The sequence below is a fragment of the Ipomoea triloba genome, chromosome 13 (assembly GCF_003576645.1).
Source record: "Ipomoea triloba cultivar NCNSP0323 chromosome 13, ASM357664v1".
NCBI classification, from domain to species: Eukaryota; Viridiplantae; Streptophyta; class Magnoliopsida; order Solanales; family Convolvulaceae; genus Ipomoea; species Ipomoea triloba.
Genome location: NC_044928.1, coordinates 3032712 through 3045031, shown reverse-complemented (window position 1 = coordinate 3045031; position 12320 = coordinate 3032712). Strand labels below are relative to the sequence as shown.

General features: G+C 33.7%; 1 protein-coding gene across 1 annotated transcript; it reads right to left on the bottom strand.

Moving 5' to 3' along the window:
• Positions 1–5286: 5286 nt before the first annotated feature.
• Positions 5287–6451, bottom strand: LOC116002905 (uncharacterized RNA-binding protein C17H9.04c). The gene is made up of 4 exons (XM_031243090.1): positions 6295–6451; positions 5858–6171; positions 5665–5735; positions 5287–5571 (listed from the first exon to the last, which is right to left on the bottom strand). Exons 2-4 carry the CDS (start codon positions 6166–6168, stop codon positions 5558–5560), a joined length of 396 nt encoding a protein of 131 aa, XP_031098950.1. The 5' UTR covers positions 6169–6171; positions 6295–6451; the 3' UTR covers positions 5287–5557.
• Between the last annotated feature and the right edge of the window lie 5869 nt (positions 6452–12320).

The following is a 12320-nucleotide window of genomic DNA, read 5'->3' as shown; positions in this document are numbered from 1 at the left end:
TCGAATAGTGTTTGTTAACCATTCGAAAAGAACTATTTGAGACATTCTCTAAGCCAAAAGTTCGAAACCTTAAAACTATAGTGCTTTGTGGTAAAATGTGACTAAGGCAAAAAATAGTCCTAGGTACACATCCCAAGAGATTTTCCTCAGAAAGCCTAGATATTTTGTGCAGAAAAAAAAGATATGTTCAACGCAAATTAAGTGGTCTAACGATTGGAAAGTCTGACACGCAAAGTCACTTTTTGAAGAATCCACTAGTCTCTACCCACTGGTCAATAGACGCTTGAAATGGGTTTCCCTCCAACAGACACATTTCTAAACGCCTATAAATACCTTCATTCAAAACCAAAAAAAGGTCTTGGTCTATTGAAGTAAAAAATTTCAAGCTATTCAAACGCTCTTAACAAGTTCAAAATAAGACCAGTGAGAGAGATTCAAAGAGCTATAAAGTTTTATCCAGATTTAGAAGCTTGGGCTGCTCAAACGTGAAGATCGTCAAGTTCATCATTCAATGCCAAGCTTTCTTGCTGGAGATAGAAGAATTATTTTCTTCAAACCTTTATAACTCTACTCGGTAAAAGTAGAAAGAGACAGAGTAAACTCAGTGTTGAGTTGAAAACCTAAGAAATTCAAGGCCGGCTTAGTGTTCAAGACTTGAACGTTTTTGTACTAAAGGGATTAGTGCAAACCTCCTTAGGAATTTTAAAGAGAATAGTGGAATAGACTGAGTTGGCCGAACCACTATAAATCTCTCTGATCTCTTTCTCTCTCTCTCTCTCTCTTTACTTTATTGCATATCTTTCATATTCTATCACATTCAAATCATAACTTTCAAATATTACGTGCAAACAACTTTAAAAGGGTTACAATATTTCCGTTGTGCATACTCTACGAAATGTTGAAGTAACCTTTCAGTTTACTTGTATGAATCGTTAAAATTTTTAAAATCCTACAAGTCTATTCATCTCCCTTCCCCTCTAGACTTGTACCCTAACCCTTCGGGACTAACAATAGTTTTTAATTAAAATTTCTAAATTACTAAAAACCTTTTTAATACAAGTTTTAACTAAGAACCATCATATTTTTTTAATTAAAAGTTACCGTTAAAAAGGTTTATTTATTTTTTAAATACTTATGCAACGATTTCTTCAAAATTGACGTTATTTCTATTTTCTTTAAATTACTATAGTAGCATATACTATATATACCTAAAAATGTTTTCAAAAAAAAATATATACCTAAAAATTTGTTTCTTTCAAAAAATAAAAACTAAAAATTGGCGTTAAAAGTCTTTTTTTTTTTTTTTTTGAAAACTGGCGTTAAAAGTCTTAAATAATGGTAATTAAAAGTCATTTTTGTGTGACAGTGATAAAAGCAAGCTGGCTGGTGAAGTTCCTATTAAGTCAAAATTAGCTAATGTGGATATTAGAGGCCTCTTTCATGCTTTATTGTCCTTGCCTATATATTAGCTTAGTCCTGCATGCGCCCAAAAAGAATTTTTAATATTCACATGCTTCCAAAATGTATAAATATATTTATTTATAATGTGAAACAAAACTCTTTCAAAATTTTTATAAGTTTTACTTTTTCAACTTTATGGTACTCCGGCCTTGAAAATTAATTCCACATTTACTCATTATTCGTTTTGAGTGTATAAATATATGAAATTCATATTTTTACTTAAAAAATATGAATTTAGGCTTACCGGACCTAAAGTAATAATAGACTCTATCTTTACTCAAAATAATGCAGTTTTAAAACATATCACTTTTACTCTAATTTTTCAACAAATACAACCAGAATTGGTTGGTTCAGGCTTGGTCCAGTTTAAGGTCCAACCATAACCGGTTAGATACGGTCCAAAATATATATATTTTAAAAATTTCTCATGTCATATGCATGCATATGGCCGGCAACGTATGGCATGAATTTGCTGCCATTGCAGTGAGTTGCATGGTGTTGGAAATTTGTGCAGCCTGCAAGGCTGCATGAGGAATGGACCCGAATGATAAACACCTCTATTATCAATCTTTATTATAAATTAGGATTCACACGGCATGTTCTGTGGATCCTGGTTCATGTGTATGTGTTTTGTATTATGATTTTTTGTGTCTCACATTATAAAATTATGTACTTTAAGAGTATGAATTTTGTACTTGAAACAAATTAGTAATTGTTGAACACAACTTATGTATCTGCACCTTACGAGCATGAATTTTGTATCTCGTCGTTTCATTTCAATTCAAGATCCATAATGCTATGTGGACCCTGGTCCATGATATAAATTGCCCTCTATTATTGAATGGGATAATTGATCTAGAGATTTAACACTGCCCCATATCTAAATCCAAGAATCGAACCTTTAATATTTAGTTAAGAATAGATGAGTTCCTCCCATTCACCCACGCCTCATATTACCAATTTATACGTAATAGCAACATTAGAATTCAGTGTACTCTTGTGGCAATTTTTTTTTTAAAAGAGAATGAAATAGAAGTGGACCCTGCAGCTAGGAGATATGGTGGGAAGCCCCTTCATAGTTACTGGACCACTTTTCTAGCTAGCATCAATTAAAGCAATTGAAGTTATGGGATTGTAAAGTCAGCTCATAATAGGCAAAGGATCTTGTAGTCTAGTAGTACTAAATTGCTTTCTTATATGAAATGTTATGAGTTTGAGTTTCAATGGAGGCAGTATTGACTTTTTGTGTTTTAGTATATTGAGAAAGTAGTTATGAACAGATACTGCATTTTAACAGAGTTAGTAGTACTCAATACGAGAACAAATTAATCTATTAAGAATTTACCTATTAAATTATATTGCGGCACTTATTGCTCATACACTTTATATTAGTATCTATAAAGTACTAATTAAATATGTAAGAGTTATTTCATTTGAATTTAGTCAATATATTCAAAACTAAACATCCAAAGTACTAAAACGCTCATAAAAACACACAAATCTAATCCAAACCTAAACTTTCAATATTTGCGACAAGAATCAAAGTCCCGATAATACTATTGGTTGTGGTTATTTGGACTCTGCAGCTAGGAGATATGGTGGGGAAGCTCCTTCATAGTTACTGGGCCACTTGTCTAGCATCAATTAAAGCAATTGAACTTATGGGATTGTAAAGTCAGCTCATAATAGGGCAAGAATCTTTTTAATACTCGTTACGGGAAGAACAAATTAATTAATTTGTAAAGAATTTACCTATTGAATATATTATATTGTGACACTTATTGCTCATACACTTTATATTGGTATCTATAAAGTACGTACTAATTAATTAAACTTAAACTTTTTAGAGGCCATTTGGTAGTTTGGGGAGTTTTAAAGCAAAACTTAAAAGGTAGAAAACTTATTCCAATATTTTGGTTCAGATTTTGACTTGGAAAAGTTCTGGTCAAGCATGATTTATTGAAATTAAAAAATATAAATTAAATTACTCTCTCAAATATTCACAATTGGTCATTCTAATTAAAAGTTACAAAACATATCCTTAACTTTGCAAGACGGTTGGCTTGTGGCATTTTTAGTCTTCCGACTAGCAAATCAAAACATAAACACCCAAAGTACTAAAATGCTCATAGAAACATATACATACCTTAAAGTCATCTTGTCTTTCCATTCGTTTTGAAGATCAAGTTCGCCACATACAATCATATGATGTTAACAACGGAGCCAAAAACGACAAATTTTGAATATAAATATGAGAAGAATATAATATATTTAACAACGGAGCTAGAAACGACAAAAATTTTGAGTAACTGAGAATAAAAAAATGATGTTACCCCATTTATAATCTAACACTTGCCACTTATAAGAAGTCTTAATGGTTGCACTTATTCTACTAAATCCTTAATTCCTCATTAACTTCCTCTTTTGTGCTGCAATGTTGGAATGGGTAATAAAAGTGCATGGAAACATAATTTGATTGGAAGTCTGAAGAGAAAGGAAGGCAAAATAGAGTTGAGTCAGCAGTTGTGTGGCTCATAAAGTGGAGCTAGCATAGCATCTGGTTCTTATCTGCAAAATTATTGAGATTTACATCAACTCTTGATGCCCAAAGGAATCATGTTTATATATCACTGCAAAACTAGCTAGCTAGGCTCCCCTTTCTGAGTTTGGGTCAATGGAGATTCTCTGAATCTCTATTGGATTCTTCTTCTTCTCCTCCTCCTTCTTCTACATTTGTTGCTGCTTAGCTTGCTATTTCCAAGGAGTAAGCCTATCCTACTATGGTAAAAATCTAGTATACTTAGGGAGTGTTTGGTAAATAACTGATAACTGATTGAGTTAGTGGGTTTGACTAATTGATAGTATTAGCTGATTGTAGAAAAGTATTTGATAAATTAGCTGATTACATGTAAAATGACTTTTTCAAAAAGCTTATCAAAAAAGTTTATTTGAGCAACTTTTTGAATTTTAGTATTTTGGAGCAATAAGTTGTAACAAAAAGTTAATTAATCAAATACTCATTTTGATTGGTTAACCAAGTCAAACAACTAATAATGGTCAAATAAACCAAAATTGGCTTATAAGCTAACTATGTTACCAAACAGAGCCTTAATGTTTTATTTGTGGATACTTATCACATCAAACTCGACTCCTTATGGAGCTGTCAATTCAATTGGTGTTCTTGATTTAAGTTGGTTAATTATGGACAATTTAAGTTAGTTTAGCTCATTGTGATCCCTTTACCGACTAGGCCAAGTCACAAGGCGACTTTTACACAGAGTATATCTTCAAGGAGTAGATGATGACTTTTTCATAAATCAAAGAGATTTTATCATCGAGAAGAGGGAAACAATCCTCTAATATTTATTGTCAAAATCAATAGTATTTGTTTTGCATCTTCCCTCACATTTTGCTATTTTGGCATGCTACACAAATAATTTTTGGCCCAAAATTAAGATATTAAAAAAAAATCCACGTGGTTTATAATTTAATTAGTACTTCACCAAAACACCAATGTTGAATGTTATTTTTCTACTAGTGGAAATGTTTGAGAATTTTCTTTGTAGGGAAAAGTAGGTTTGGTTGTGTTGGACATATATAATATATAAAGTATAAATGTGTTAGAAGTTGCCTTATTATAATTAGTTTAAACTTTTAATTGAAACTGAACATGTAACACATTCTTCATATATTAAACCAAAAAGAAGGTCCTAAGTTCAAAAGATTTTAATCGATTGATAGCTATTGGGATTTGGGACACATTATTATTGATATTCCATGGACCACCCCATGTAAAGGTCTCATCATTCACAACTCACAAGCTAAGCATCAAAGATAAGAACTAACATTGAAAGAGAGATGGAAAATATGATGGGATTTCATTCATATATATGTATGAACACTTGCATCATACAAAAATGAAGTCAGAAACCCATTCTGGCTAACCAAAGATAGCAATGCTAATGAAAATTGGATAATATTATTGGACTAAGAGAACACAGAGAGTGATATATAAGAACTAAAGAAAAACAGCAATTCTTGGATATGAACTGGGGATAGAATGCTGTTCTGTTCTCTTCCTTGCCTCACTTTCTCATCACAGGTCTTGTGCTGAGAATAAAACAAACAAACAATAAAGTGAGTAATGCTATTAAGTACACAGATGATCTGATCATCCAGCACAAGCTAAGAATCTATCCTCACCATAATCCCGAGGCGTCTTGCATTTGTAGCATTCTGTTCTACTGGCATAGTTGTGAGTACCACATCCATATCTGCAGGAATTGCAGATGATCAGAACATCAAATTGAACAATTTGAGTAGTTTAAGGTAATCTGTAACTGTCATAGACACTTCATTAATCCTCCAAAACTCTCTAAGGTACTAGTGAATTTACCTGTTGCATATCCAGTCACCAGATTTCCAACCAGGAACAGCATTTGCCTCATATGCTGCAGCATAGCCATAATAATCCACTTTCGAGGCGCCACATCTGAAGCAAGTCGTTCGGCTGGCATAGTTGTGAACCCCGCAGTTCATGGCAGTGCAATACCAGTCCCCAGCCAACACTTCCGATTTATTTAGCCCGTATAAGGCCACATCAGACGCGGATGCATACTTCGGGCAGCTGCATCGTTGGCATGCATCGCGCTTCTTGAAGTTAAGGTGCTGGCATGCAGCACACATCCAATCCCCTTCCCGGCTCATTTTCTGCCAAACATGTTTAAAAAAAATTGTTCACAAATTATCCATTTAAAACCAAACATGAAATGTGCATAATTTTCTATACATACACTATCCATTTAACCATTTCATCAACTCAGAAGTACTCACCTAGAAGGCGAAAGATGAGAAAAGCGATCGAGTTGCAGAGTTGAAACTGAAGAAAATTTGTTAGCTGAATTGAAGGTGGATGGTGAGTTTTGGTGAATGGGGTTGAGAGGGCTTATATACTGTGAGGAACTTAGAGGTGGGGCCCTAGGTTTCCTTAACATGGGTTCAAAAGGCTAAGGAGAAATATTTTTGGGAAAAAAGAAAGTATTATTACCTCTTATTGCTATGCTGTTGCCTTTTTCTTAAGTAGTGTATGGGAATGGTTCTTAGGAGTAGCCATTTATGAACTATTATTGTATTAAGTGCATGCACAGAAACACAAACCCTGGGAACATATCCAAATAAACCCCATCTTTACTGGATTCCCCATCCAATACTTCTCTAAAAGAGTTTCAAATACTATTCTCTGTTCTGTATCCATTTCTGGCAAGGCTTTATGAGGGGAAAGCTCTAACTGAGAAGATGGATGCAAGAATATGAAATGCATAACTACCCCATAATCATTACATAGATGCACATTCCACTTACTAAATGCTTACATGACATGTGTAAATCCATTATGGAAAGAAAGAGGGTATGGATGTTCTTGGCGAGTGAAAGGCCAAGTCCAACAATTGGTAGTTAGGAAGATTGTTTGGGAGTTGTATATCATGGACCAGGGTCCACCCTTATCCTAGATTGTTTATCTTTAGTATTGAAATTGTGAACTTCTAAAATATAAATTGTGTTTCTAATCAAACACATAAAAGTTGTAGAAGGCAATTTGTGAATACAATACAGGTCATCAAATCCTAATATGTTAATATTGTGTGATTGCAATATTTGAAAAGAACTTGTGAATACAAAACAAGATAATCAATTACATATATGTTAATTGTGTGTTCATAGTGTACAAATTGAAATTTTTAAAAGGTAAATTGTAAACATTTAGTATGTAAATTGTGTATCTAAGTCAAAACAACATCAACATTCAAAATCAAGGTGGGCATGGGTCCACATGATAATTTGCGATTGCTGGGGTCATATGACAGCAAATGGCCATGTCCAGGTGGTTAGGGGGATTATTGTGGCTAGAGACAGGTAAAGGTCAGTAAAGGGTCAAAATCAGCAATCGATAGATGGGGGATTGTTAGGAGTAAAGGTCAATAAATGGCCAAGTCCAATAATTGGTGACTAGAGGGATTGTTGCGGCCAGAGGTCAGTAAAGAATCAAGTCCAGCAATTGGTGGCTAAGGAGATTGTTGGAGCCAGAGGCCAGTAAATGGCGAAGTCCAACAATTGGTGACTAGGAAAATTGTTGGTGCTAGAGGCCAGTAAATGGTCAAGTCCAGTAATTAGTGGTTAGGGAGATTGTTTGGCGAAGGCCTGAAGGATCAAGTCTATCACCCTACCACACGAAAATGTGACCATATAAAAAAAAAAATAAAGCTACATATTTAAATTATAATTTTTAGTGTAATGGTAAACGTTTTATCCTATCAGATTACAATGCTGACTTGCATACATCAAATGCAGTTGGAGGTTCCATTGCAGACCAATGGCATGGATGCAAGAGGGCATGCACTCCTCAGACATCACGTGGGCGCGCATATGTGTCATGTGTGCAAGTCCACACAGACATCCTCAGAATGAGTAGGCCTATTCATTCAGGTAGACTTGGTTGAGATCAAGTCTGAACATGAAAAATAAAAAAACTTGTAAAAAATTTACAGTATGAGAATTGATTCTTCCAATGCACATTCATCCAGATTTTCTATTCCCCCTCGTGATTTGATTCCTTCAATCCCCTCAATAATTCAAAAGCAATCTGAAGGGCATATTCATTGCCACTCTTTAGTCTCTTCTTACCTCTAATTAAACACTTTAGCAATTGAGAAAAAACCATAATGGGAGGGCTGTTATCAACAGCTTCAGGCTTCTTTGAAGTAAACAAAGATAATACTTATTGAACTTCATTGGAAAATGATATCTGCTCCTTTATCACTATCACAAAAGCAGACATATACTTTTGGATGGGTTCTGTATTTGACCATATGAAAATTTGAAAAAGTATACTTTCTCTGTTTTTTTTTTCTGTTAGTAAAACAAACATTGGGGATAGATTATTTCTGGTGTGGTGAAAAGGGAAAATTTCTTTTCGATCGTTGATCGTCAAGTTTTTCATGAGACGACCCGGTGGATTGATTGGAAGGAACATCGGGTTTGGCCCTCCTTTAGATATAAAACGTAGAACAGGAGTTCTACAATAAGGGATAAAAGATGAAACCAGTAATTGAGAACCATGGGATTCATAGAGATCACTGATTTTTCAGAAGATATTTTATATAGGATGTGGTGTACTATGTTTGAACTCAATCTTAATTGCAATATCACTATACTGTCATCAAAATGACACTGACAGAAATGTGCCATGAAAGATTAGACAATGTGGCTTTATACCATCAGCATCTGTGTGTGACCTGCGCTCAGATGAATGGGAATTCTGCAATGTAGTAAAACCTGTCTAGCCAACATTTCTGATTAGACTGAATCCAACCAATTAGTCCGTCTAACACATGGTCTTGGGCCATTGATACCATGTTATATGGTAAGATTAAATCAATGTTACGCGGGCTATAATGCACATGAGTCAAACCACACCGAAAGACTAAATTGAATCAATTAGCTAATTTAACTCATTATCTTAAACACATCTTCTCTCTTATATTTTCAATGTAAGACTTTTTCAAAACCCAGCATTAAATAAAAGGTTTTGGTCCCGCCATTATGTCACTTCCACATTTAGTCACCAAGTATGATTTTTGTCATATTTGATGTATGACTTTTATTTATTTACCACATTTAATCTTTCTAGCCAAATCTTCAAAACCATATGATTTTCGCCTCAAAAGTATTGAGGTGTAAGAGCCAAAGTGGTTTTGGATTGAAAATATATGTTTTAGCCTTTTTTTTTTTAATACATTCTATATTTTAGCCTATTTTCAATCATATATTTGACTAAAGGGACTACATGTGGTTTAAAAAAAAACAAAAACAAAAACAAAACAAAATGAACGCGATACACCAAACGTGACAAAAATAATACTTGATTGAAAGTAATAGTGACCTAATAATCTTGATATCAAAGCGGGAAATTAAAGATATTCCAAAATAAAACTTCACACTTCAAAAAATTAAACAAGAGGTGAGGCCCTAGAGGAAGTGACACCTACAGTGGATTTGAAGTCATTTGACCACGTGGCTGCTGACATGGCAGGCAAAGATGCTTGCGTGGTGACCTAGGATTTGATAAGGAGGAATCCTAATCACCATTATTAACCATACAAGATGAATATTCTACACAATTAAAACCTCAGACAAAGGCTTCACATCCTTTATTCTTTATATGTGACCATTCTGTAAAGGAGGGGAGGAAAAATTCTCCTCAATAATACTTGCCAGAATCCCACTCCCCATCCAGGATGAGAAAAATAGCCGTTGCTTTTGAATTTCACATATTCTTCATGATGCTCACGCAAATAGGAAGTTATTTTGTGCAGTGTGTGCTAAGCTAATTACAGTATTGTGATAAAATATTCTGTTCTCCATTTCAAGTCTCTTCACTACAAACTACAAAGAAGCAAAAAGGATTGAAAACTCTAACTCTAACTCTAACTCTAACTCATTATCACAGGACATAAGTTAACTGGAGTTAACTTGACCAATTTAAAGTAGAGTTAATAATTCTGTTTTGCTGGTTTAAATATTTTGGAGATAAGACTCGTAAATCATTGAGACACATTCATGATTTACCTCTTCTAGTAAGGTTTCAGAGTTGGAACATGTGAGAGCCCTCAAGATTGAAGTGCAATTTCTTTTTTTTCAGGTCGGTTTTTCATATTAATTTTAACGACAAAAATAAACACATTTTATGTTTTCTTTTATCTGGTTTTCTATTTTTTTCAAAAAAATATAAAAAATTTCTCCAATTAGTAAACACAATGTCTCTATATGTCCAATTATATTGACCCTTTAGATTTAATGATTAGGCTCACAAAAGCAAGAAAATGACTAGCACAGATGCTCCTTTTTCACCATCTACATGTTAACTAGTCTTATCTGAAGGCTGTCATTAAAAGAGGTGTTGTGATTGAACCACTAGTGAAACAGAAAACAAGAGCAAAAATAGAAAATGATTATGATGATGGCTGCTCGTCGCGCCACCGCTCCTTTTGATGACTTGCAGTTCACTCTTCATCCTCGATCAGCATCTGGGAAGTGCAAATGGGAATGTTTGAATGTTTGAGTTGGATATTTTGGCAATCATTGGGTCATATATTGGATCATGTATGTATATATGGCGTCTATTGGATCTCAGTGCTGTAGTATGCTTATTTTCCAGTGAGTCACCTGTCATGTGATTGTTGTAAGTCAAACATACTTAACCACAGATCGAGTTTTTTACTATTTGATTGGCATATCTACTTAAAATCAATTAGTGATAAGTAGGTGGGCATTAATTATTTAACCACATTCCTTCATGTTAAGCCACAACGCCACACTTCGAATCGGACATGGATTGAATTCGGACAACTCAGCCAACACCCAACATAACCTCACATGTTTACCATGCTACAATAACACAACGTAACCCACAAAAATAAGTACAAGATTACAAAGCACTCATTTTCTCTGTTTTTCATTTTCTAGTTCTAATTTTCATTCTGATCTTCATCTCTCCCATTTTTCATTTCTCTAATTTTTTTATTTTATTTTACAAACTTAATACATTGATACTAAATGTGTAAAAGGTAACAAAAGTCGATACCTTAGGACTGTTGAGCATAATATTGTTCACCAGTGTGTTTTTCAATTCTCCAAATGAAGAATTTTGGTTTTGTATTTTCCAAAATCATTAAAAAAAAAAAAAACAAAAGAATGGAGATGGAAAGCTAAGTTGGAGAATTGATTTTAGGAAACAAGTTTTCCATTTTCTATTTTTTTACTTCTCTAGCTAATTTCTTGTTTTTTCTAAAAAAAATCTCAAAATCCTCTAATTTTTCACTTTACTAAATAACTTCTATTAAGGTTTGCATCTCAAACTTGAAAACTCCACATGTCCTTACCCTAAAGTTTTGATGATCAGTAAATTGTTGAGACCTAGATCCCAAAAAGATTTAAACCAACAAAATAAGTTGTTAATCTTATTTTGGATTAATTAATCAAATTACATGTGTCCGGGGCTTCTTTTCGAGATTGTTATGATTTGATGTATGAATGGAAAATGGGGGAGATGTGCTCAGAACCTAAGGCAAATTGTCGAGAACAGAGCTTAACCATTCACTAGGCTAAAGTGCTAAACCCAAAAACTCTTCTTTTACGAAATCTCATTCTTAATTGATAAAATCCTCTCTCTCTCTCTTCTTTTTTTTTTTTTTTTCCTTTTTACTTTTATTTATTAAGTACAATACAGGGGTGAGGATAAGAATATAGCACAAATTTAAATTAAATACGAGATTTAGAGTATCTTTAAGGACAAAAACTTGTGTAAGACCGTCTCACCATGAGACGGGTCGGATCAAGATGCAAGTGTAACACTTATATGAACAAATGTCATATTTATATGCTCAAATGTAATACTAATCAGGAATAAAATTTTTGTTACTTATAAAGGTAAATGTAATACTTTTAAGGGAAAATACAATACTTTTACATTTCGATTTAAAAGTATTATATTTTTCCTCAAAAGTATTATATTTGCCCTTATAAGTAAGGATCACTTATCAACATTACTTATTATGAAAAATGTATCTTTTTCTCTTATAAGTAACAAAAATTGTATTCTTGATTAGTGTTATATTTGAGCACATAAGTATGACATTTGCACATATAAGTATAACATTTGCACATATAAGTATAACATTTGCATGGTGTTTTGACCCGACCCGTATCACAAATAAGGATCCGTGAGACGGTCTCACACAAGTGTGACCCATCTTTAAGAGGGATTTTAGCAATTGGGGTGTGGGGAGGGGGGGGGGGAATTT